Source organism: Triticum dicoccoides, chromosome 3B, assembly GCF_002162155.2.
Source record: "Triticum dicoccoides isolate Atlit2015 ecotype Zavitan chromosome 3B, WEW_v2.0, whole genome shotgun sequence".
NCBI lineage: Eukaryota > Viridiplantae > Streptophyta > Magnoliopsida > Poales > Poaceae > Triticum > Triticum dicoccoides.
Window position 1 is genome coordinate 660043704 of NC_041385.1, and position 27898 is coordinate 660071601.

At 42.6% G+C, this 27898-nt stretch overlaps 2 protein-coding genes across 2 annotated transcripts; both read left to right on the plus strand.

The window, feature by feature from the left end:
- Window positions 1-294: 294 nt before the first annotated feature.
- Window positions 295-2855, plus strand: LOC119281750 (bZIP transcription factor ABI5 homolog). The gene is made up of 5 exons (XM_037562197.1): window positions 295-1369; window positions 1474-1545; window positions 1644-1673; window positions 1809-1885; window positions 2717-2855. The coding sequence occupies exons 1-5, from the start codon at window positions 389-391 to the stop codon at window positions 2721-2723; spliced, it is 1167 nt and encodes a 388-aa protein (XP_037418094.1). The 5' UTR covers window positions 295-388; the 3' UTR covers window positions 2724-2855.
- Window positions 2856-18148: 15293 nt separating this feature from the next.
- LOC119279769 (bZIP transcription factor ABI5 homolog) lies at window positions 18149-20352 on the plus strand. The gene is made up of 6 exons (XM_037560897.1): window positions 18149-18328; window positions 18396-18866; window positions 18974-19045; window positions 19825-19854; window positions 20013-20101; window positions 20304-20352. The coding sequence occupies exons 1-6, from the start codon at window positions 18149-18151 to the stop codon at window positions 20350-20352; spliced, it is 891 nt and encodes a 296-aa protein (XP_037416794.1).
- Window positions 20353-27898: the final 7546 nt, after the last annotated feature.

The window sequence follows — 27898 nt, forward strand, 5'->3', positions numbered from 1 at the left end:
GCTATTGAACAATACTAGCACGCCCCTCGGGTTCGTCTCGTACACCAGGCGTAACTCGTGGCCACGTTTGGCGTTGAACAATACTAGCACGCCCCTCGGGTTCGTCTCGTACACCAGGCGTAACTCGTGGCCACGTTTGGCGCTTTGGCAGTACCCTATCTATCCAGTACGAGACGAATTCTATCTACTGTATCTATCTATATCTATAGCTCACCTTTTTCATCAATCACGTGAATTTAATTGCTATCTAGTGCTTTAATTGATGCTTATCTCTTGCATGCTGCAGGCTATAAATAGAGGGCGCGGTGCACAAGGCTGAACCACACACACCACTACCCACAAGCAAGAGAGTTCGTAGAGCGAGACCACAGTGGTGAGGAGACATCGGATGGCGTCGGAGATGAGCAAGGATGTGAAGTTCTCCGAGGAAGAAGTCACCTCGCACCCGCGCGTTCTCGAAGGTGAGGAGCAGACGGTGGTTGCGCCGGCACGGCAATCGTCCATCTTCGCGCTGACGCTGGACGAGTTGCAATACTCCGTGTGCGAGGCGGGGCACAACTTCGGGTCCATGAACATGGACGAATTTATGAGCAACATATGGAATGCCGAGGAGTTCCAGGCGGCGACCGGCGGTGGCTTGGTGGGCATGGAGGTGGCTCCTGTGGTGGGTGCTGGTGGAGGCGGAGGTGGCGGAGATGCAGGAGGAAGCAACCTAGCCCGGCAGGAGTCGTTCTCCTTGCCTCCCCCGCTGTGCCGGAAGACGGTGGAGGAGGTGTGGGCTGAGATCAACAGGGAGCCCCGCCCGGTGCATGCCCAGCCTCAGGCCGCGCGACCCTCACAGCAGCCTCCTGTCCAGCCACCGGTTGTGGCCAACGACCGGCAGGGGACCCTAGGCGAGATGACGCTGGAGCAGTTCCTTGTCAAGGCCGGCGTGGTCCGTGGATCTGGCACCGGCGTCCAGGCGCCTATGCCGGTCGGCATGGTCCATGGACAGATGAACCCCGTGCAGCAGGGGCAGCAGCCTGGCCCAATGATGTACCCGATGGCACCAGCCAACGGTATATTCCAGGTGATGGGCGACGACATGGGGTTCGTCCCCAACGGGTACGCGGGGATGGCCGTGGTGCCGCCGCCACCACCTCCTCAAGGTGGGGTCGGTATCGTGAGCCCCGGGTCGTCGGACGGGAGGAGCGCCATGACGCAGGCTGACATGATGAACTGCATGGGCGACGTAGTGATGATGGAGAATGGTGGCGCCCGAAAACGTGGCGCCCCGAAGGATCAGTCTCGCGAGAGGAGCATCGAGCGCCGCCACCGCCGCATGATCAAGAACCGTGAGTCAGCCGCACGATCGCGTGCCAGGAAGCAGGTACTTACCTTGCTGCCAAAATTGTTGTTTTTATGCAATGCCATTTCTGTAACGGTGGTAACAATATTGGTGACACTTGCACTCCCTGTTTCTAAATCCTACAGGCTTATACCGTGGAGCTTGAAGCTGAACTGAACCACCTCAAGGAGGAGAACGTGCGTCTGAAAGCTGAGGAGGTACGGAGCTACTGACCAGTGAAAATTATGAGAAAATTCAGTTTGCATATTCTTTTCAGTTCTTACCGTTACTAAATTGTTTCATTGTTTTGTTGCAGAAGACAATTCTGCTGACTAAGAAAAAAATGGTATGTACATTTTCCCACCATCACCTGGAACACTCGCCACCACTTGCCAATTGCTTATGCCAATCTAATCTTAAAACAGTTAATGTGTGCATGCTGATGAAAACACCTTGTGCCCGTGATCTTTTTTTCTTACAGCTGGTGGAGCAGTCCAAGGAGAACGTGAAAGCCAAGAAGGGTGGCGTCCTGTTGCGGCGCTGCGGCAGCTGCATCAGGTGAAAGGAGACCTGCCATTCAGCTTCCATAGCCATGCTAGCAGGAGGATGAGAATGAATTGTGGTTACCTTTCCTTTCTGGAGCGGGGTGGTATCATAATTTACTAGTAGTACCTAAAACCCATAAGGATCCAATGTCAGTGTTTATATGGTCAAGCAAGTGAACTTGTGTTGTCGTTACTAGTGAATTTGTTTGTCGGTGGTATCATAATTTCTACTAGTAGTACCTAAAACCCGTAAGGATCCTTTACCAGCTGGTGGAGTACTGTTTATAGGTATATGAGTTTGTCAGAAACTTTGGACAAATGGAACAAAAGAAAATTAGCAATATGTTGATGTGTACTCGATATGTGTGGTACATTTCTAATGGGTTCTTCGCCTTTGCTCTCTTCTGAAGAAGTGGAGATGACACATGAGTTCAGTTTAGTCACATAGGCGCACTTTGCCGCATTGTTGAAATTTGAGCCATTCAAATATTTTTTAAATTCAATGAAATTTGAGCTTTTTAAATCCAATGAAATTTGAGCTATTCAAATAAGAGGTCACACGGGATCCCGTGAGACTTGACGGTGGTCACCCTCTGCCGTGGCTCACTGCTTGAGGGTTCGGCTAGCCTTCAGTTGCACTTTCTTGTTGGCCAACGATGACATCGATCATCAACCTTCATACTTTTACGGTTGTGCATCGGAGGCCAGGGGTGATCCTCTTTTTCTCAGAGAAAATCCTCCTACACTTACCATCATTGGCAATTGCTTGCAAGAACCTAATTGCAAGTCTTAAAACAGTTAATGTGTGTGTGTTGATGGTAACACCTTGTGGATATTTTTACAGCTGGTGAAGAAGATGGAACAGTGAAAGGAGAATGTCAACGCCAATAAGGGTGATGCCCTGCTGCGGTAGCTGCATTTGGTGAACGGTGACCCTCCATTCAACTTCCATAGCCTTGCTGGCTGGAGGAGGAGGACTTGAATCTGGTTGTCTTGTGTGTTTGATGCAACTGCAACGACAATTGTGGTGTCGATAGTAGTTACCTTTTCTTTTCAAAGCGGGGGGATATATTAATTTACTAGTGGTACCTAAAACCCATAAGGACCCAAACATCAGTGTTTATCTGGTCAAGCAAGTGAACTTGTCTTGTTGTTCCTGTTTATAGGTGATGATGGGTTTGTCAAAAACTTCAAACAAATGGAACGAAAGAAAATTAGCAATCTGTTGATGTGTACTCCGAAAGTCCCTTCCTACTTCGGAGCTCATTTGAGCTCGGGATTAACAATAAATTCAACCAAAATTTAAAAACTTCAATAAGTCTGAATTTTTTTGGGTATAAACTTTGACAAATGTTTTGGTGCTTGCAAATTTCATCCCGAAATAACATTCGTGGAAGTCATGGCAAAAAAGAACAACACTCCAAAATGCTTTTGAAAATAGCATTTCCGGAGCGTTGACTTTGTTTTTTACCATGACTTCCAAGGATGATATTTTGGGATAAAATATGCAAGCACTGAGTACATTTGTCAAAGTTTGAACCCAAAAAAATTCAGAATTTTTTGAATTTTTTACTTTTTTTTGATTTTACTATTCATTAGAGAGCATATGAGCTCGGGACTAGATACTCTGCGTCCACTGTACCCGGTGTGGTCCATTTCCGGTGTATGTTGGAGTCATTGCCTTTTCTATCTTCTGAAGAAGTGTAGATAACACACGAGTTGAGTTTAGTCACATAGATGCACTTTGTCACGTAAGTGAAATTTGAGCGACTCAAATAGTTATCAAATCTAGTGAAAATTCAGCTATTCAAATCAGTGGTCACACGAAATCCCGTGAGAGTTGATAGTAGTTAGTTTTTCTTTTCGGAACGACATGGTATATAGTCATTTACTAGTGGTATCTAAAACCCATAAGGACCCAAATGTCAGTGTTTATCTGGTCAAGCAAGTGAACTTGTGTTGTTGTTATTGTTTATATATAGGTGATGATGGGTTTGTCAGAAATATCAAACAAACTGAAGGAAATATGCCCTAGAGGCAATAATAAAGTTGTTATTTATATTTCCTTATATCATGCTAAATGTTTATTATTCATGCTAGAATTGGATTAACCGGAAACTTAGTACATGTGTGAATACATAGACAAAACAACGTGTCCCTAGTATGCCTCTACTTGACTAGCTCGTTAATCGAAGATGGTTATTTTTCCTGACCAGAGACATGTGTTGTCATTTGATGAATGTGATCACATCATTAGAGAATGATGTGATGGACAAGACTCATCCGTTAGCTTAGCATAATGATCAATAGGTTTTATTGCTATTGCTTTCTTCATGACTTATACATGTTCCTCTGACTATGAGTTTATGCAACTCTCGAATACCGAAGGAACACCTTGTGTGCTATCAAACGTCACAACGTAACTGGGTGATTATAAAGATGCTCTACATGTGTCTCCGAAGGTGTTTGTTGGGTTAGCATAGACCGAGATTAGGATTTGTCACTCCGTGTACCGGAGAGATATCTCTGGTCCCTCTCGGTAATGCTCATCACTATAAGCCTTGCAAGCAATGTGACTAATGAGTTAGTTGTGGGATGAAGCATTACGAAACGAGTAAAGATACTTGCCGGTAACGAGATTGAACTAGGTATGAAGATACCGATGATCGAATCTCGGGCAAGTAACATACCGATGACAAAGGGAACAACGTATGTTGTTGTGCGGTTTGACCGATAAAGATCTTCGTAGAATATGTAGGGGCCAATATGAGCATCTAGGTTCCACTATTGATTATTGATCGGAGATGTGTCTCGATCAAGTATACATAGTTCTTGAACCTGTAGGGTCCGCACGCTTAACGTTTGATGATGATTTGTATTATGAGTTATGTGATTTGACTACCGAAGTTTGTTCGGAGTCCCAGATGAGGTCACAGACATGACGAGGAGTACCAAAATGGTAGAGAAATAAATATTGATATATTGGACGATGTTATTTGGACACCGGAAGAGTTCCGAGAGGTACGGGTAAAAACAGAGTGCCGGAGGGGTTACCGGAACCCCCGGGGAAGCAATGGGCCAACATGGGCCATAGGGGAGAGAGAGAGAGGACATCCCACAAGTGGGTGGCGCGCGCCGCCCCATGGGGAATCCGAATACGACTAGGGGAGGGGGCACGGCCCCCCTTTCCCTGTTCATCTCCCTCTCCCTTCCTTCTTCCCCCCTTCCACCAATGGGAATTCTAAGTCCTAGTAGGACTCCTCCCTCTTGGCCCGCCCTACAGGGCCGGCCGGCCTCTCCCTCTCCTCCTTTATATACGGGGGCAGGGGGCACCCCAAAGCACAACAGACAATCTCTTAGCCGTGTGCGGTGCCCCCTTCCATAGTTTAACACCTCGGCCATATCATCGTAGTGCTTAGGCGAAGCCCTGCGCCGGTAACTTCATCATCACCGTCGCCACATCATCGTACTGATGGAACTATCCCTCGTCCTCAACTGGATCAAGAGCACGAGGGACGTCATCGTGCTGAACGTGTGCTGAACACGGATGTGCCGTATGTTCGGTACTTGGATCGGTTGGATCATGAAGACGTTCAACTACATCAACCGCGTTACTAAACGCTTCCACTTTCGGTCGACGAGGGTACATGGACACACTCTCCGTCTCGTGCTATGCATCTCCTAGATAGATCTTGCGTGATCGTAGGAATTCTTTTGAATTACTACATTCCCCAACAGTGGTATCAGAACCAGGTCTATGCGTAGATGATATGCACAAGTAGAACACAGAGAGCTGTGGGCGATAATAGTCATACTGCTTACCACCAACGTCTTACTTTGATTCGGCGGTATTGTTGGATGAAGCGGCGTGGACCGACATTACATGACCGCATTCATGAGACTGGTTCTACCGACGTGCTTTGAACATAGGTGGCTGGCGGTTGTCTGTTTCTCCAACTTTAGTTGAATCGATTTTGACTACGGTCGGTCCTTGTTGAATGTTAAAATAGCACACTTGACGAAAAATCGTTGTGGTTTTGATGTGTAGGTACAAACGGTTCTTGCTAGAAGCTCGTAGTAGCCACATGAAACTTGCAAAACAAAGTAGAGGACGTCTAACTTGTTTTTGCACGGCTTGTTGTGATGTGATATGGTCAAGACATGATGTGATATAGATTGTTGTATGAGATGATCATGTTTTGTAACAAAGTTATCGGCAATTGGCAGGAGCCATATGGTTGTCGCTTTATTGTATGAAATGCAATCGCCATGTAATTGCTTTACTTTATCACTAAGCGGTAGCAATAGTCGTAGTAACAATAATTGGCGAGACAACAACGATGCTACGATGGAGATCAAGGTGTCAAGCCGGTGACGATGGAGATCATGATGATGCTTCGGTGACGGAGATCATGAGCACAAGATGATGGTGTCCATATCATGTCACATATTTTGATTGCATGTGATGTTTATCTTTTATGCATCTTACTTTGCTTAGTACGGCGGTAGCATTATAAGATGATCCCTTACTAAATTTCAATGTATAAGTGTTCTCCTTGAGTATGCACCGTTGCTACAGTTCATCGTGCCGAGACACCACGTGATGATCGGGTGTGATAAGCCCTACGTTCAGATACAACGGGTGCAAGCCAGTTTTGCACGTGCAGAATTCTCGGCTTAAACTTGACGACCCTAGCATATGCAGATATGGCCTCGGAACACTGAGACCGAAAGGTCGAACATGAATCATATAGTAGATATGATCAACATAGATATGTTCACCATTGAAAACTACTCCATCTCACGTGATGATCGGACATGGTTTAGTTGATATGGATCACATGATCATTTAGATGACTAGAGGGATGTCTATCTAAGTGGGAGTTCTTTAGTAATATGATTAATTGAACTTTAATTTATTATAAACTTAGTCCTGATAGCATTCGTAACTTATGTTGTAGATCAATAGCTCGCGTTGTAGCTTCCCTGTGCTTTTTGATATGTTCCTAGAGAAAACTAAGTTGAAAGATGATAGTAGCAACGATGCAGACTGGGTCCGTGATATGAGGTTTATCCTCATTGCTGCATAGAAGAATTATGTCCTTGATGCACCGCTAGGTGACAGACCTATTGCAGGAGCAGATGCAGACGTTATGAACTTTTGGCTAGCTCAATATGATGACTACTTGATAGTTTAGTACACCATGCTTTACGGCTTAGAACTGGGACTTCAAAAATGTTTTGAAATGCCACGGAGCATATGAGATGTTCCAAGAGCTGAAATTGGTATTTCAGACTCATGCCCGTGTCGAGAGGTATGAGACCTCTAACAAATACTTCGCCTAAGCGGATGGAGGAGAATAACTCAGCTAGTGAGCATGTGCTCAGAATGTCTGGGTACTACAATCGCTTGAATCAAGTGGGAGTTAATCTTCCAGATAAGATAGTGACTGACAGAGTTCTCTAGTCACCATCACCAAGTTACTAGAACTTCGTGATGAATTATAATATGCAAGGGATGAAAAGAGCGATTCTCGAGCTCTTCGTGATGCTAAAATCAACAAAGGCAAAAATCAAGAAAAATCATCAAGTGTTGATGATTAAACAAGATCACTAGTTTCAAGAAAAGGGCAAAGGGAAGGAAAGAGAACTTCAAGAAGAATGGCAAGCAAGTTTTCACTCCCGTGAAGAAGCCCAAAGTTGGACCGAAGCCTGAAACTAAGTGCTTCTACTGCAAAGGAAATGATCACTGGAAGCGGAGTTACCCCAAATATTTGGTGGATAAGAAGGATGGCAAAGTGAACAAAGGTATATTTGATATACATGTTATTGATGTGTACCTTACTAGTGATCGTAGTAACCCCTGGTCATTTGATACTTGTTCAGTTGCTAAGATTAGTAACTCGAAACAGGAGTTGCAGAATAAATAGAGACTAGTTGAGGGTGAAGTGACGATGTATGTTGGAAGTGTTTCCAAGATTGATATGATCATCATCGTACACCACATATACTTTTGGAATTAGAGTTGAACCTAAATAAATGTTATTTGGTGTTTGCGTTAAAGCATGAATATGATTAGATCATGTTTATTGCAATATGATTATTCATTTAAGACAGAGAATAATTGTTATACTATTTACATGAATAAAACCTTCTATGGTCATACACCCAATGTTGATGGTTTATTGAATCTCGGTCGTAGTGATACAGATATTCATAATATTGATGCCAAAAGATGCAAAGTTGATAATGAAAGAGCAACATACTTGTGGCACTGCCGTTTAGGTCATATTGGTGTAAAGCGCATGAAGATACTCCATGCTGATGGGCTTTTGGAATCACTTGATTATGAATCATTTGATACTTGCGAACCATGCCTTATGGGCAAGATGACTAAAACTCCATTCTACGGAACAATGGAACAAGATAATGACTTATTGGAAATAATACATACCGATGCATGTGGTCCGATGAGTGTTGAGGCTCATGGCAGGTATCATTATTTTCTGACATTCACAGATGGTTTGAGCAGATATGGGTATATCTACTTAATGGAAAAAAAGTTTGAAACATTTGAAAAGTTCAAAGAATTTCAGAGTGAAGTGGAGAACCATTGTAACAAGAAAATAAAGTTTCTATGATCTGGTCGTGGAGGTGAATATTTGAGTTACGAGTTTGACCTTCAGTTAAAACAATGTGGAATAGTTTCACAGCTCACGCCACTTAGAACACCACAGCGTAATGGTGTGTCCGAACATCGTAATCGCACTTTATTAGATATGGTGTGATCTATGATGCCTCTTACCGATTTGCCACTATCGTTTTGGGATTATGCATTAGAGACAGCTGCATTCACGTTAAACAGGGCACCGTGAAAATCCGTTGAGACGACACCATATGAAATGTGGTTTGGCAACAAACCTAAGCTGTCGTTTCTTAAAGTTTGGGGCTGCGATGCTTATGTGAAAAAGCTTCAACCTGATAAGCTCGAACCCAAATTAGAGAAATGCGTCTCCATAGGATACCCAAAAGAAAATGTTGGGTACACCTTCTATCACAGATCCGAAAGCAAGATATTCGTTACTAAGAATGGATCCTTTCTAGAGAAGGAGTTTCTCTCGAAAGAAGTGAGTGGGAGAAAAGTAGAACTTGATAAGGTAATTATACCTTCTCCCGAATTGGAAAGTACTCCATCACAGAAATCAGTTCCAGTGATTCTTACACCAATTAGTGAGGAAGCTAATGATGATGATCATGAAACTTCAGATCAAGTTGCTACAGAACCTCGTAGGTGAACCAGAGTATGGTCCGCACCAGAGTGGTATGGTAATCCTATTCTGGAAGTCATGTTACTAGACCATGATGAACCTATGAACTATGAGGAAGCGATGATGAGCCCAGATTCCGCGAAATGGCTTGAGGCCATGAAATCTGAGATGGGATCCATGTATGAGAACAAAGTGTGGACTTTGGTGGACTTGCCCGATGATCGGCAAGCCATAGAAAATAAATGGATCTTCAAGAGGAAGACGGACACTGATAGTAGTGTTACTATCCATTGTTGAGGAAATTGGTAAGTGGTAGCTACTCGGTTGGCTTGCGAGTAGGGGATTAATAGGATAATCGGCCATTTAATCAATTAATCGGACGATTTATTGGTTTATTGGCTACTCGGTGACCCTACGAGTTGGGGTTAATCGGCATGTTAACTGGTTAATCGGACGAATTCTTGAACAGGGTTACTATCTACAAAGCTCGACTTGTCGCAAAAGGTTTTCGACAAGTTCAAGGTGTTGACTACAATGAGATTTTCTCAACTGTAGCGATGCTTAAATCCGTCCGAATCATGTTAGCAATTGCCATATATTATGAAATCTAGCAAATGGATGTCAAAACTGCATTCCTTAAATGGATATTTCTTCAAGAAGTGTTGTATATGATGCAACCTGAAGGTTTTGTCGAACCTAAAGGTACTAAAAAGGTGTGCAAACTCTAGCAATCCATCTATGGACTATTGCAAGCATCTCGGAGTTGGAATATACTCTTTGATGAGTTGATCAAAGCATATAGTTTTATACAGACTTGCGGTGAAGCCTGTATTTACAAGAAAGTGAGTGGGAGCACTACACCCTTTCTGATAAGTATATGTGAATGACATATTGTTGATCGGAAATGATGTTGAATTTTCTGGAAAGTATAAAGGAGAGTTTGAAAGGAGATTTTCAAAGAAAGACCTCGGTGAAGCTTCTTACATATTGGGTATCAAGATCTATAGAGATAGATCAAGACACTTGATAAGATTTTTCAATGAGTACATACCTTGACAAGATTTTAAAAGAGTTCAAAATAGATCAGTCAAAGAAGGAGTCCTCGCCGATATTACAAGGTGTAAAGTTGAGTAATACACAAAGCCCGACCACGGCAGAAGATAAAAAGAGAATGAAAGTCATTCCCTATGCCTCAGTCATAGGTTCTATAAAGTATGCCATGTTATGTACCATACCAGTTGTGTGCCTTGCTATGAGTTTGGCAAGGGGGGTACCATAGTGATCCAGGAGTGGATCACTGTATAGCGATCAAAGTTATCCTTAGTTACGTAAGAGGACTAAGGAAGTATTTCTCGGTTATGGAGGTGATAAAGAGTTCATCATAAAGAGTTACATTGATGTAAGCTTTACACCAATCCAGATGACTCTGAGTCTCAATCTGGATACATATTGAAAGTGGGAGCAATTAGCTAGAGTAGCTCCATGCAGAGCATTGTAAACATAGAATATTTGCAAAATACATATGTCTCTAAATTTAGCAGACCCGTTGACTAAACTTCTCTCACAAGCAAAACATCATCACACCTTAGTACTCTTTGGGTGTTAATCACATAGCGATGTGAAATAGATTATTGACTCTAGTAAACCCATTGCTTGTTGGTCACATGGCGATGTGAACTATGGGTGTTAATCACATATAGATGTGCACTATTAGTGTTAAATCACATGGCGATGTGAACTAGATTATTGCCTCTAGTGCAAGTGGGAGACTGAAGGAAATATGCCCTAGAGGCAATAATAAAGTTGTTATTTATATTTCCATATATCATGGTAAATGTTTATTATTCATGCTAGAATTGTATTAACCGGAAACTTAGTACATGTGTGAATACATAGACAAAACAAAGTGTCCCTAGTATGCCACTACTTGACTAGCTCGTTAATCAAAGATGGTTATGTTTCCTGACCATAGACATGTGTTGTCATTTGATGAACGGGATCACATCATTAGAGAATGATGTGATGGACAAGACCCGTCCGTTAGCTTAGCATAATGATCAATAAGTTCTGTTGCTAATGCTTTCCTCATGATTTATACATGTTCCTCTGACTATGATATTATGCAACTCCCGAATACCGGAGGAACACCTTGTGTGCTATCAAACGTCACAACGTAACTGAGTGATTATAAAGATGCTCTATAGGTGTCTCCGAAGGTGTTTGTTGGGTTGACATAGATCGAGATTAGGATTTGTCACTCCGCGTATCAGAGAGGTATCTCTGGGCCCTCTCGATAATGCTCATCACTATTAGCCTTGCAAGCAATGTGACTAATGAGTTAGTTGCGCGATGAAGCATTGCGAAACGAGTAAAGAGACTTGTCGGTAATGAGATTGAACTAGGTATGAAGATACCGACGATCGAATCTCGGGAAAGTAACATACCGATGACAAACGGAACAACGTGTATTGTTGTGCGGTTTGATCGATAAAGATCTTCATAGAATATGTAGGAGCCAATATGAGCATCCAGGTTCCACTATTGGTTATTGATCGGAGATGTGTCTCGATCATGTCGACATAGTTCTCGAACACGTAGGGTCCGCACGCTTAACATTCGATGATGATTAGTATTATGAGTTATGTGATTTGATGACCGAAGTTTGTTTGGAGTCCCGGATGAGATCACGGACATGACGAGGAGTCTCGAAATGGTCGAGACATAAATAATGATATATTGGACGATGTTATTCGGACACCGAAAGAGTTTCGACAGGTACCGGGTAAAAACGGAGTGCCGGAGGGGTTACCAGAACCCCCCGGGGAAGCAATGGGCCAACATGCGCCATAGTGCAGAGAGGGGACAACCCACAAGGGGGTGGTGTGCCCCCCCCATGGGGAGTCCGAATAGGACTAGGGGAGGGGGCGCGACCCCCCTTTCCCTATCCCTCTCCCTTCCTTCTTCCCCCTTCCACCAAGGGGAATCCTACTAGGGCTTGGAGTCCTAGTAGGACTCCTCCCTATTGGCTCGCCCTACAGGGCCGGCCGGCCTCCCCCTATCCTCCTTTATATACGGGGGAAGGGGGCACCCCAAAGCACAACAGACAATCTCTTAGCTATGTGCGGTGCCCCCTCCCCAGTTTAACACCTCGATCATAACATCATAGTGCTTAGGCCAAGCCCTGCGCCGGTAACTTCATCATCACCGTCGCCACGCCGTCGTGCTAACGAAACTCTCCCTCGTCCTCAATTGGATCGAGAGCACGAGGGACGTTATCGTGCTGAACGTGTGTTGAACACGGAGGTGCTGTACATTCGGTACTTGGATCGGTTGGATCGTGAAGACGTTCGACTACATCAACTGCGTTACTAAACGCTTCCGCTTTCGGTCTATGAGGGTACATGGACACACTCTCCATATGTTGCTATGCATCTCCTAGATAGATCTTGCGTGATCGTAGGAATTTTTTTGAATTACTACATTCCCCTACACAAACAAAACAAAGTTTGCAATATGTTGATCTGCACTCGCGCTATAATACGATGCGATGCAATGTGTGTGGTCTATTTCGGAGATGAGTGTGAGAGTTTTTGTTTTTCCTCTCTTCTCAAGAAGTGGATATGACACATGAGTTGAATTTAGTCATGTAGGCGCAATTTGTCGCGTCGGTGAAATTGCGGCTATTCAAATAGTTTTTAAATCCAGTGAAATTTGAGCTATTCAAGTCACTGGTCACACGGGATTCCATGAGACTTGACGATGGTCATCCATTGCAATGCTTGGGTAGTCAATCCCTTTCCTCTCCATCGCGGCTCACTGCTTGAGGGTCCGACTGACCTTTAGTTGTGCTCCCCGGTTGGCCAACCATGACGGCGATCATCAACCCTCATACTCTTATGGTTGTGTGCATCAGAGGCCAAGAGTGATCCTCCTTTTCTAAGAAAAAAAATCCTCCTGCACTCACCATCACTTGACAATTGCTTGCAACAACCCAATTGCTTGTGTTGTTGTTAAAGTTTATAGGTGATGATGGGTTTGTCAGACACTTCAATTAAATGGAAAAACAAAATTAGCAATATGTTGATGTGTACTCGCGCTTTAATATGATGGGATGCTATGCGTGTGTTTCATTTTGGAAGTGTTTGTGGGAGTCTTCGCCTTTGCTCTCTTCTGAAGAAGTCTAGATGACACACGAATTGAGTTTAGTCACATACTCGCACTTTCTCGCTTTTGTGAAATTTGAGTTAGTCAAATAGTTTTTAAATCCAGCGAAGTTTGAGCTATTCAAATAAGTGGTCACACGGGGCCCCGTGAGACTGACGGTAGTCACCCATCACAATGCTTGGGCAATCGATTCGCTTTCTCCTCTACCGCGGCTCACTGGTTGTGGGTTCGGCTGGCCTTCAGGCGCTCCCTGGTTGGCTAAACATGACAGCGATCATCAACCCGCATACTCATATGACTATGTGCATTGGAGGACAGGGGTGATCATCCATTTCTAAGAAAAAAAAACCTCCTACACTTACCATCATTTGGAAATTGCTTGCAACAACCTATTTGAAAAATCTACAAACAATAAATGTGTGTGTGCTGATGGTAACATCTTGTGGCCTTGATATATTTTTACATCTGGTGGAGAAGATGATGGAATAGTCCAAGGATAATGTCAACGCCAAGAAGCGTGGCACCATGTCAGGGCACTGCAGCAACTGCATCTAGTGACTGGTGATCCACCTTTAAACTTCCATAGTTGTACTGGCAGGAGGACGAGGAGGACTTTCATTCTGGACATTTTGTGTGTTTGATGCGACCGCAACGACAACTGCAGTTTTGATAGTAGTTACCATTTCTCTTCTGAGCAGGATGGTATAGTAATTTACTAGTAGTACGTAAAACCCACAAGGACCCAAATGTCAATGTTTATCTGGTCAAGCAAGTGAACTTGAGTTGTTGTTATTGTTTACAGGTGATGATGGGTTTGTCAGAAACATCAGACAAACGGAATAAAAGAAAATTAGTAATATCTTGATATGTACTCGCATTTTAATATGATGCGATGCTATGTGTGTGGTCCATTTCGGATGTATGTGTGGGAGTCTTCACCTTTGCTCTCTTCTCAAGAAGTGGAGATGACACTCGAGTTTATTTTAGTCACGTAGGTGCACTTTGCCGCATCAGTGAAATTTGAGCTATCAAATAGTTTTTAAATCATGTGAAATTTGAGGTATTCAAATCAGTGGTTAAATAGGATCCCATGAGACTAGACGATGGTCACCCATTGCAATGCTTGGGTAGTCGATCCTCTTTCCTCTCCGTCGCGGCTTGCTACTTGAGGGTCCGGCTAGCCTTTAGTTGGGCTCCCTCATGAGCCAACCATGACTGCAAGCATCAACCTCGTACTCTTATGGTTGTGTGTATAGGAGGCCAGGGTGATCCTCCTTTTTTTGTTAAAAGCCCTTTTACACCTACCATCATTTGCCAGTTACTTGCAATAACCTAATTGCCAAGTCTTAAAATCATTAATGTGAGTGTGCTGATGGTAACACCATGTGGTTGTGATTTTATTACAACGAGGGGACAACACGATGGAATATTCCATGGTAAAATTCAATGCACACAATTTTCATGGTAACACCCTGTGGTCGTGATTTTCTAATCCTCCAATTTTCTATTGATTTTCCTCTCATGGAAGGTACATATATATGGTTTACAAGTTTTTTGATCTCACATGGATCTTTCCTACTAACATCGTCCCAGGAGGCTATAGGTGATGGTATAAAAAGAAGATTCTCATCCACATAGCCCAACACCGAAGGTAATTAGTCTATGCACACAGTTACTTCATCTGCATGCTTTATTCACATGTCTTTGGCAACTATCTGTGACATTAAATTAATTCCTAGTTTACGTTTGTGTGTCCTATTTTACATAGATTCAATTGCTATTTCCTTGATACAACCCAAATTTTTTTATTTGCTCCTGATTTTGTGACTACACATGACAACTTTTGTTGTGCACATATGGATTTTGTGTTATTACCTATGAGACACATTTCACTTTTTTCGTGTTAATTTTTTGCTATGGAACACAATGTCATTCTCTATATATGCATGCCTACCAACTTATTCCTGATTGTTTTGGTCACAGATATATTTCGACATTTTTGTAGTGTCATTAGACGGTATTTTTTTACATTCTCCCATATGTGCATGCTATAAATTTATCTCATGACACTCCTTTGCAAAGGGGTGGCGATTTTTTCTCTCTTGAGGTGTGGATACACATTTCTTGAGTGAAAACTTTGTTGTTCATAAATGGATTTACATATTTCTTTGGCGTGTGGCAAGTTTGCTTTACTTAACTCTATAGGGCCAAGCTCCACAGCCAAACTTTTCTTTCACGCCCCATGATTTTGCTGATTTTTCACGCACACCCTCTCGACTTTTGCATTTTATTTTTCTTGCAGCTACTCCATGTTAACAACTTAGACATTGGACATCAATGACTTGAAATAAATATATCATGTGAACCTTTCGTTGATAGTAGTTACCATTTCTTTTCGGAGCGGGATGGTATAGTAATTTATTATTTGTACCTAAAACCCCAAATGTTGGTATTTATCTGGTCAAGCAAGTGAGCTTGAGTTGTTTTTATTGTATATAGGTGATGATGGGTTTATTAGAAACTTCAGACAAACGAAATAAATGAAAATTAGTAATATGTTGATGTGTACTCGTGTTTTAAATTGATGCGATGATATGTGTGTGGTCCATTATGAAGTGTGTGTGTGTGTGTGGGGGATATTCACCTTTGCTCTCTTCTGAAGAGGTGCAGATGACACTCGAGTTGAGTTTAGTCACATAGCCGCACTTTGCCGCACTGGTGAAATTTGAGCTATCAAATAGTTTTAAATCTAGTGAAATTTGAGGTATTCAAATGAGTGGTTATGCGGGATCCCGTGAGACTAGACGATGGTCACCCATTGCAATGCTTGGGTAGTCGATCCCCTTTCCCCTCCATTGCGGCTCGCTGCTTGAGGGTCCCGCTAGCCTTAAGTGGGGCTCCTTGCTTTCCCAACCATGACCGCGATCATCAACCCTCGTACTCTTATGGCTGTGTATCAAAGGCCAGGGTGATCCTCCTTTTCTCAGAAAAAACCCTTCTACAATTACCATCATTTGCCAATTACTTGCAACAACCTAATTGCCAAGTCTTAGAACAGTTAATGTGATTGTGCTAATGGTAACACCCTGTGGTCGTGAGTTTATTACAGCTGGGGGACAACATGATGGAGTATTCCACGGTAAAAGTCAATGCACACAATTTACAAGGTAACACCATGTGGTCATGATTTTCTAATCCTCCAATTTTATATTGATTTTCCTCTCATAGAAGGGACATATATATGGCTTACAAGTTTTTTGATCTCACATGAATATTTCCTACTAACATCGTCGGAGGGGGGCAATAGGTGATGGTAAACAAAGAAGGTATATTCTCATCCACATAGCCCAACGCCAAAGGTAAGTAGTTGAAGCACACAATTACTTCATCCGCATGCTTTATTCACATGTCTTTGGTAACTATTTGTGACACTAAATTAATTCCTAGTTCACTTATGTGTATCCTATTTTACATAGATTCCATGGCAATATCCTTGGTACACCCCAACAATTTTTATTTGCCCCTGATTTTGTGACTACACAACATATATGTCAACTTTTTTATCCACATATATATGGATTTAGTGTTACCTGTGAGTCATGTTTAACTTTTTTTGTGCTAAATTTTTGCTATGAAACACAATGTCATTCTCTACATATGCATGCATAGCAACTTATTCCTGATTTTTTTGGTCACGCAATATCTTTCAAAATAGTGTCCTTATATGGTATTTCTTTTTACATTCTCCCATCTATGCATATTGTAAACTTAACTCGTGGCAACCCTTTTCAAAGGGGTCGCACTTTTTTCTCTCTTGAGGTGTGGATACACATTTCTTGAATGACAACTTTGTTGTTCATAATGGATTTACATATCTCTTTCGCGTGTGGCATGTTTGTTTACTTAACACTATAGGGAAAAGCTCCACAGCCAAACTTTTTTTCACGGCCCATGATTTTGCTGATTTTTCACACACGCCCTCTCCACTTTTGCATTTCTTTGTCATTTGCAGCTACTTCATGGTAACAACTTAGACATTGGACATCAATGGCTTGAAATAAATATATCCTGTGAACCTTTCCTTCATAGTAGATACCATTTCTTTTCGGAGCGGGATGGTATAGTAATTTTAGTACCTAAAACCCGTAAGGAACCAAATGTCAGTGTTTATCTAGTCAAGTAAGTGAATTTGAGTTGTTGTTATTGTTTATAGGTGATGATGGGTTTGTCAGAAACTGCAGACAAATGGAATAAAATAAAATTAGTAATATGTTGATGTGTACTCGCATTTTAATATGATGTGATGGTATGTGTTTGGTCCATTTCGGATGTGTGTGGGAGTCTTCACCTTTGCTCTCTTCTGAAGAAGTGGAGATGGCACTTGAGTTGAGTTTAGTCACGTAGGCGCACTTTGTCGCACCGGTGAAAGTTGAGCTATCAAATAGTTTTGAAATCTAGTGAAATTTTGAGGTTTTCAAATCAGTTGTTATGGGGGATCCCGTGAGACTAGATGATGGTCACCCATCGCAATGCTTGGGTAGTCGATCCCCTGTCCCCTCCATCGCGGCTCGCTGCTTGAGGGTCCGGTTTTCCTTCAATTGGGCTCCTTGGTTAGCCAACCATGACTGTGATCATCAATAGTCGTACTCTTATGACTATATGTATCGGAGGCCAGGGTGATCCTCCTTTTCTCAGAGCAAACCCTTCTACACTTACCATCATTTGCCAATTAGTTGCAACAACCTAATTCCCATGTCTTAAAACAATTAATGTGAGTGTGCATATGCTAAAACCATGTGGTCGTGATTTTATTACAGCCTGGGGACAAGATGATGGAATATTAAATGGTAAAAGTCAATGCCAAGAACGATGGTGCCCTCTCGCGGCATTGCAGGAGCTGCATCTGGTTAAGGATGACCCGCCATTCAGCTTTTATAACCGTGCCGGAAGGACGATCAGCAGGACTAACATTCTGGTCATTTTTTGTGTTTGATGCAACTGCACTAACAGTTCTCGTGTCGATAGTAGTTACCTTTTCTTTTCGGAGTGGGATTGTATACTAATTTACTAATAGTACCTAAAACTTGTAAGGAGACGCTGGAGCAGTTCCTTGTCAAGGTCGGCGTGGTCCGAGGATCTAGCACCGGCGGCCAGGCACCTGTGCCAGTCGGCTTAGTCCATGGACAGATGAACCCCGCGCAGCAGGAGCACCAGCTTGGCCGAATGATGTACCCGATGGCACTAGCCAACATCATGTTCCAGGTGATGGGCGACGACATGGGGTTTGTCCCCAACGGGTACGTAGTGATTTTCGTGGTGCCGCCATCACCACCTCGTCAAGGCAGTGTGGGTATTGTGAGCCACGGGTTGTCGGACGGGAGGAGCGCCATGACTAAAGCTGACATGATGAACTACATGGGCGACAGAGCGATGATGGAGAACGGCGGCGCCCGGAAACACGGTGCCCCGGATGATCAGTCCTGCAAGAGGAGTATCGAGCGTTGCCACCGCCGCATGATCAAGAACCGCGAGTCAGCCACACGATCGTGTGCCAGGAAGCAGGTACTTACCTTGCTGCCAAAATTGTTGGTTTTTATGCAATGCCATTTCTGCAACGGTGGTAACAATGTTGGTGACACTTGCAGTCTCTGTCTTTCTCAATCCTATAGGCTTATACCGTGGAGCTTGAAGCTGAACTGAACCACCTCAAGGAGGAGAATGCACGTCTGAAAGCTGAGGAGGTACGGAGCTGCAGACCAGTGAAAACCATGAGAAAATTCAGTTTTCATGTTCTTTTGAGTTCTTACCGTTACTAAACTGTTTCATTGTTTTGTTGCAGAAGACAATTCTGCTGACCAAGAAAAAAAATGGTATGTACATTTTCCCACCATCACCTGGAACACTCGCTACCACTTGCCAATTGCTTCTACCAATCTAATTTGTAAGTCTTAAAGCAGTTAATGTGTGTGTGCTGATGAAAACACCTTGTGGCCATGATCTTTTTTCTTACAGCTGGTGGAGAAGATGATGGAGCAGCCCAAGGAGAACGTGAACGCCAAGAAGGATGGCGCCTTGTTGCGGCCCTACGGCAGCTGCATCTGGTGAAAGGTGACCTGCCATTCAACTTCCATAGCCGTGCTGGCAAGAGGATGAGAATGAATTGTGGTTACCTTTCCTTTCTGGAGCGGGTGGTATCATAATTTACTAGAAGTACCTAAAACCCGTAAGGATCCAATGTCAGTGTTTATCTGGTCAAGCAAGTGAACTTGTGTTGTTGTTACTAGTAAATGTGTTTGTCAGTGGTATCATAATTTCTACTAGTAGTACCTAAAACCCGTAAGGATCCTTTACCAGCTAGTGGAGTACTGTTTATATGTATATGGGTTTGTCAGAAACTTCGGACAAATGAAAGCTGAGGTGGTACGGAGCAGCTGACCAGTGAAAATCATGAGAAAATTCAGTTTTCATATTCTTTTTCAGTTCTTACCATTACTAAACGGTTTCATTGTTTTGTTTGCAGAAGAAAATTCTGCTGACCAAGAAACAAATGGTATGTACTTCTTCCCACCATCACCTGGAAATCCTCCAACAGTCGCCACCACTTGCCAATTGCTTGCAACAATCTATTGTAATTTCTAATTCCTAAAACAGTTAATGTGTGCATGCTGATGGAAACGCCTTCTGGCGGTGATCTTTAATTTTTTACAGCTGGTGGAGAAGATGATAGAACAGTCCAAGGAGAACGTGAACGCCAAGAAGGGCGGCACCCTCTCACGGTGCTGCGGCAACTGCATCTGGTGAACGGTGACCCACCATCCAGCTTCCATAACCGTGCTCGCTGGAGGATGAGGAGGAATTGTGGTGTTTATAGCAGTAACATTTTCTTTCTTGAGTGGGGTCGTTTAGTAATTTACTAGTACTACCTAAAACCATAAGGACCTAAATGTTAGTGTTTATCTGGTCAAGCAAGTGAACTTGTGTTGTTGTTATTGTTTATAGGTATATGGGTTTGTCAGAACTTCAGACAAATGGAACAAAAGAAAACTAGCAATATGTTGATGTGTACTCGCGCTTTAATATGATGTGATGCAATGTATGTGGTCAATTTCTGGTGTGTGTGTGGGGGGTGGGGGGTCACCTTTGCTTTCGAGTTAAGAGTTTAGTCACGTAGATGTACTTTACTACGTCTGTGAAATTTGAGCCATTCAAATAGTTTTTAAATCTAGTGAAATTTGAGCTATTCAAATAAGTGGCCACACAAGATCCCGTGAGACTTGACGGGTGGTCACGCATCGCAATGCTTGGGTAGTAGAGTCCCTTTCCCCTCTAGGCCTCCACCATAGCTTGATGCTTGAGGGTCTAGCTAGCCTTCAGTTGCGCTCCTTGGTTGGCCAACCATGATGGCTATCATCAACCTTCATATTCTTACAGCTCTATGCATCGGAGGCTAGGGGTGATCCTCTTTTTTCTCAGGAAAAAAAATACTCCTTACCAACATTCGCCAATTGCTTGCAAGAAGCTAATTGCCAAATCTTAAAGCAGTTAATGTGTGTGTGCGCGCACGCTGATGGTAACACCCTGTGGTCGTGATTTTTTTTATTATCGGTGAAGAAGATGGAATAGTCAAAGGAGAACGTCAACGCCAGGAAGGATGACACCCTGTCACGGCCCTATGGTAGCTTCATCTGGTGAACGGTGACCCGCCATTCAACTTCCATAGCCGTGCTGGCAGGAGGAGGACTTGAAGTCTGGTTGTTTTGTGTGTTTGATGGAACTGCAACAGCGACAATTGTGGTGTTTATACTAGTTACCTGTTCTTTTCAAAGTAGGATGATTTATTAATTTAGTAGTGGTAACTAAAATCCATAAGGACCCAAATATAAGTGTTTATCTGGTCAAGCAAGTAAACTTGTGTTGCTGTTACTATTTATAGGTGATGATGGGTTTGACAGAAACTTCATACAAATGGAACAAAAGAAAATTAGCAATATGTTGATGTGTACTCCGAAAGTCCCCTTCTACTTCTGCGCTCAGTTGAGTTCAGGATGAATAGTAAATTCAAAAAAATGATAAAGAAAACTTCAATAAATTTTGAATTTTTTGGGTGTAAAACTTGACAAATGTTCTCGGTGCTTGCAAATTTCATCCTGAATAACATTCGTGGAAGTCATGAAAAAAACATAAAACTTGAAAATGCTTTCGAAAATCGCATTTCTAGAGTGTCGATTTTGTTTTTTTACTATGACTTCGAAGAATATAATTTCAGGATAAAATTTGCAAGCATTGAGAACATTTGTCAAAGTTTGCACCTAAAAATTCAGCTTTTTTTTACTTGTTTTGATTTTATTGTTCATTATAGAGCATATGAGCTTGGGACCATACTTTGTGTCATGTGTACTCGCGCTTTAATATGATGCAATGCTATGTGTGTACCTGTGTATGCTGGAGTCTTTGCCTTTTCTATCTTCTGAAGAAGTCGAGATGACACATGAGTTGAGTTTAGTCATGTAGGCGCACTTTGTCGCGTAAGTGAAATTTCTTCCATTCAAATAGTTATTAAATCCAATGAAATTTAAGCTATTCAAATCAGTGGTCAGACGAAATCCTGTGAGAGTTGATAGTAGTTAGCTTTTCTTTTCGGAACAGCATCATATAGTCATTTCCTAGTGCTACCTAAAACCCAAAAGGACCAAAATGTCAGTATTTATCTGGTCAAGCAAGTGAACTTGTGTTGTTATTAGTATTTATATATAGGTGATGATACATTTGTGAGAAACATTAGAGAAACGGAACAAAAGAAAGTTAGCAATATGTTGATGTGTACTCGCGCTTTATTATGATGCAATGCTATGTGTGTGGTCTACTTCACCTTTTCTCTCTTCTCAAGAAGTGGAGACACACGAGTTGAATTTAGTCACATGGATGCACTTCTCGTGTCCGTGAAAGCTATTCAAATAGTTTTTAAATCTAATGGAATTTGAGCTATTCAAATCACCGGCCAAATGGGATTCCATGAGATTTGATAGTGCTCATTCATCGCAATGCTTGGGTAGTTGGTCCCCTTTCCTCTCCATTGCGGCTCGCTGCTTGAGCGTCCAGCTAGCCTTTAGTTGTGCTCCCTGATTGGCTAACCATGACGGTGATTGATACGTCCATTCTGCATCATGCTTTTATATTGATATTTATTGCATTATGGGCAGTTATTACACATTATAGCACAATACTTATGCCTTTTCTCTTTTATTATACAAGGTTTACATGAAGAGGGAGAATGCCGGCAGCAGGAATTCTGGACTGGAAAAGGAGCAAATCTGAGAGACCTATTCTGTACAACTCCAAAAGTCCTGAAACTTCATAGAGAATTATTTTGGAATTAATAAAAAATATTGGGCGAAGAAAGTACTAGAGGGGCCCCACCAGGAAGGCACAAGGGTGGGGGCGCACCCCCTATCTTGTGGGCCCCCTAGCAGGCCTCCGGTGCCCATCTTCTGCTATATGATTTGTTTTGATCTAGAAAAAAACAAGAGGAAACTTTCGGGACGAAGCGCCGCCGTCTCGAGGCAGAACCCGGGCAGAAGCAATCTAGGGCTCCGGCGGAGCTGTTATGCCGGGGAAACTTCCCTCTCGTAGGGGGAAATCGAAGCCATCGTCATCACCAATGGTCCTCTCACCGAGAGGGGGTCAATCTCCATCAATATCTTCATCAGAACCATCTCCTCTCAAACCCTAGTTCATCTCTTGTATCCGGTCTTTTTCTCAAAACCTCAGATTGGTACCTGTGGGTTGCTAGTAGTGTTGATTACTCCTTGTAGTTGCCGCTAGTTGGTTTATTCGGTGGAAGATCATATGTTCAGATCCTTAATGATAATTAATACTCCTCTGATTATGAACATGAATATGCTTTGTGACTAGTTACGTTTGTTCCTAAGGACATGGGAGAAGTTTTGTTATAAGTAATCATGTGAATTTGGTATTCGTTCGATATTTTGATGAGATGTATGTTGTCTCTCCTCTAGTGGTGTTATGTGAGCGTCGACTACATGACATTTCACTATGATTTGGGCCTAGGGGAAGGCATTGGGAAGTATTAAGTAGATGATGGGTTGCTAGAGTGACAGAAGCTTAAACCCTAGTTTATGCGTTGCTTCGTAAGGGGTTGATTTCGGTCCACATGTTTCATGCTATGGTTAGATTTATATTAATTCTTATTTCATAGTTGCAGATGCTTGCGAGAGGGGTTAACCATAAGTGGGAGGCTTGTCCAAGTAAGGACAGCACACAAGCACCGGTCCACCTACATATCAAATTATCAAAGTAACGAACGTGAATCATATGAGCATGATGAAAACTAACTGGACAGTAATTCCCATGCGTCCTCGGGAGCGCTTTGCATTCTATAAGAGTTCGTCCAGGCTTGTCGTTTGCTACAAAAAGGATTGGGCCACCTTGCTGCACCTTAGTTACTTTTGTTACTTGTTACCCGTTACGAATTATCTTATCACAAAACTCTCTCTTACCGATAATTTCAATGCTTGCAGAGAATACCTTGCTGAAAACCGCTTATCATTTCCTTCTGCTCCTAATTGGGTTCGACACTCTTACTTATTGAAAGGACTATGATATATCCCATATACTTGTTGGTCATCAGTGATCATCAACCCTCATACTCTTATGGCTGTGAGAATCAGAGGCCATGAGCGATCCTTCTTTTCTAAGAAAAAAAACCTCTTGCACTTACCATCATTTGCCAATTGCTTGCAACAAACCAACTGCCAAGTCTTAAAACAATAAATGGGTGCGTGTTGATGGTAACACCCTATGGTCGTGATTTTTTTACACCTGGTGTTGAAGATGATGTAAGACTCCAAGGAGAATGTCAACGCCAAGAAGGGTGGCGCCCTGTCGCAGCATAACGACAATTGCTTCTAGAGAATGGTGGAACGCCATTTAGCTTCCATTGTCGTGTTGGTAGGAGGATGAGGAGGAATTTCATTCTGGTCATCTTGTGTGTTTGATGCAACTACAATGACAAATGTGGTGTTGATAGTACCTTCTCTTTTTATAGTGGGATGGTATAGTAATTTACTAGTAGCACCTAAAACCCATAACGACCCAAATGTTAGTGTTTATCTGGTCAAGCAAGTGAACTTGCATTTTTATTACTATTTATAGGTGATGATGGGTTTGTCAGAAACTTCAGGCAAATGGAAGAAAAGAAAATTAGCAATATTTTGATGTGCACCCGCGCTTTAATATGGTCTGATGCTATGTGTGTGGTCCAATTCAGATTTGTGTGTGAATCTTTGCCTTTGCTTTCTTCTGAAGAACTGGAGATGACGCACAAGTTAATAACATAGGCACACTTTGTTGTTTTGATGAAATTTGAGCATTTAAGTAGTTTTTCAATCTAGTAAAATTTGAGCTATTAATATCAATGGTCACGTGGGATCCCGTGAGACTTGACGGTGGTCACCCATTGCAATGCTTGGGTAGTCGATCCCCTTTCCCCTCCATCGCAGCATGCTGCTTGAGGGTCCAATGAGCCTTTAGTTGTGCTCCCTAGTAGGCCAACCATGAGAGTGATCATCAACCCTCATACTCTTAAGGATGTGTGCATCGGAGGCCAAGGGTGATCCTCCTTTTCTAGAAAAAAAGCCTCACACACTTACAATCATTTACCAATTGCTTGCATCAACCTAATTGGCAAGTCTTAAAATAGTTAATGTGTGCGTGCAGATGGTAACACCCTGTGGTTGTGGTTTTTTTTACAGCTGGTGGAGAAGATGATGAAACAGTCCAAGGGGAGCATGAACGCCAAGAAGGGTGGAGCCCTGTTCCGGCGCCGCAACAACTGCATCGTGAATGATGACCCACCATTCAGCTTCCATAAACATGCTGGCAGGAGGATGAGAAAGCCTTGCATTCTTGCCTTTTTGTGTGTTTGATGCAACTACAACGACATTTGTGGTGTCGATAGTAGAGTTACCTATTCTTTTTGGAGCGGGGTGGTATAGTAATTTACTATAGTAGCACCGAAGACCCATAAGGACCCAAATGTTAACAAGTGAACTTGTGTTGTTGTTGCAGTTTATAGGTAATGATGGGTTTGGTAGAAACTTTAGTCAACGGAAAAAAATAAACAATACGTTGATATGTACTCATGCTTTAATATGATGGGATGTTATGTGTGTGTCCCATTTTGGATGTGTGTGTGGGAGTCTTCACCTTTTCTCTCTTCTAAAGGAGTGGAGATGACACACGAATTGAGTTTAGTCACATAGGCACACTTAGCCGCGTGTGTGAAATTTGAGGTATTCAAATAGTTTTTAAATACAATGAAGTTTGAGCTATCAAATCCGTGGTCATGCGGGATCCCGTGAGACTTGACGGTGATCACCCATTGCAATGCTTGGGTAGTCGATTCCCTTTCCCCTCTGTCGTGGCTCGTAGCTTGAGGGTCCAACTAGCCTTCAGGTGCTCCCTGGTTGGCCAACCATGACGACGATCATCAACCTGCATACTCATATGGCTATGTGCATCGGAGGCCAGGGGTGATCATTCTTTTCTAAGAAAAAACCCTCCTACGCTTACCATCATTTGCCAATTGCTTGGAAAAACCTAATTGCCGAGTCTAAAGCCAGTTAGTGTGTGCGTGTTGTTGGTAACACCCTGTGGTCGTGATATTTTTTCATAGCTGGTGGAGAAGATGATGGAATAGCCTAACGAGAACGTCAATGCCAAGAAGGGTGGCACCAGGTCACGGCACTACGGCAACTGCATCTAGTGAACGGCGACCCACCTTTGAGATTCCAAAGCTGTGCTGGCAGGAGGATGAGGAGGACTTGCATTCTGTCCATTTTGTGTGTTTGATGCAAGTTGGGCGACAATTGTGGTGCTGATAGTAGTTACCATTTCTTTTCGGAGCGGGATGGTATAGTAATTTAGTGGTAGTACCTAAAACTCGGAAGGACCAAAATGTCAGTGTTTTTCTGGTCAAGCAAGTGAACTTGAGTTGTTGCTATTGTTTGTAGGTGATGATGGGTTTGTCAGAAACTTTAGACAATCGAAAGAAAATAAAATTAGTAATATGTTGATGTGTACTCGCACTTTAGTATGATACGATGCTACGTTTGTGATCCATTTCGAATGTATGTGTGGGAGTCTTCACATTTGCTCTCTTCCAAAGAAGTGGAGATGACACATGATTTGAGTTGAGTCACATAGGCGCAATTTGTCGGGTTGACAAAATTTGAGCTATCAAATAGTTTTTGAATTTTGTAAAATTTGAGGTATTCAAATCAGTGGTTACGTGGGATCCTTTTACCATGGTCGCCAATTGCAATGCTTGGGTATTTGATACCCTTTCCCCTTCATCGTGGATCACTGCTTGAGGGTCTAGCTAGCCTTCAGTTCGGTTCCTTGGTTTGCCAACGATGACTACGATCATCAACCCTTATACTTTTATGGCTGTGTGCATCAGAGGTTAGGGGTGATCCCCCTTTTTTTAGAAAGAAACCCTCCTACACTTACCATCATTTCCCAATCGCTTCAACAACCAAATTGCCAAGTCTTAAAAAAGTTAATGTGAGTGTGCAGATGGTAACACCCTATGGTCGTGATATTTTTACAGCTAGGGGAGAAGATGGTGGCATATTCCATGGTGAAAGTTAATGCCAAGAACGGTGGTGCCCTCTCGCCACACTGTGGCAGCTACATCTGGTGAACGCTAACCGTCCATTAAGCTTCTATAGCTGATCCGGTAGGAGGATGAGGAGGACTTGCATTCTGGCCATTTTGTGTGTTTGATGCATATACAACGACAATTGTGTTTTTGATAGTAGTTACCTTTTCTTTTCTGAGCGGAATGGTATAATAATTTACTAGTAGTGCCTAAAACCCATAAGAACCCAAACATTAGTGTTTATCTGGTGGTCAAGAAAGTGACTTGTGTTGTTGTTACATTAATACATGATGATTGGTTTGTCAGAAACTTCAGACAATAGGAGCAAATGGAAATTAGGAATATGTTGATGTGTATTCATGCTTTAATATGACACGATGTTATGTGTGTGGTCCATTTCGGAGTGTGTGTGGGAGTCTTCGCCTTTGCTCCCTTCTGAAGAAGTGGAATGACAAACGAGTTAAGTTTAGTCACGTAGTCGCACTTTGCCACGCTGGTGAAATTTGAGCTATTCAAATAGTTTTTAAATCAAGTGACATTTGAGTTATTCCAACCAACGGTCGCGCGAGATCCTGTTAGAATTGATGGTGGTCACCAATTGCAACTCTTGGTAGTCGATCCCCTTTTCCTCCGTCGCGACTCGTTTCTTGAGGGTTCGGCTAGCCTTTAGTTGCACAACCTGGTTGGCAAACCATGACAACCTTCATCTACCCTGACACTATTATGGATGTGTGCATCGAAGGCCAGGGGTGATCCTCCTTTTCTAAGAAAAGACCATCCTACACTTACCACAATTTTCCAATTCAGTCCAACAACCAATTCCTTCCAACAACCTAATTGCCATGTCTGACAAAGTTAATATGTGCATGCTGAAGGAAACACCTTGTGGTCATGATTTTTTTTACAACTGGTG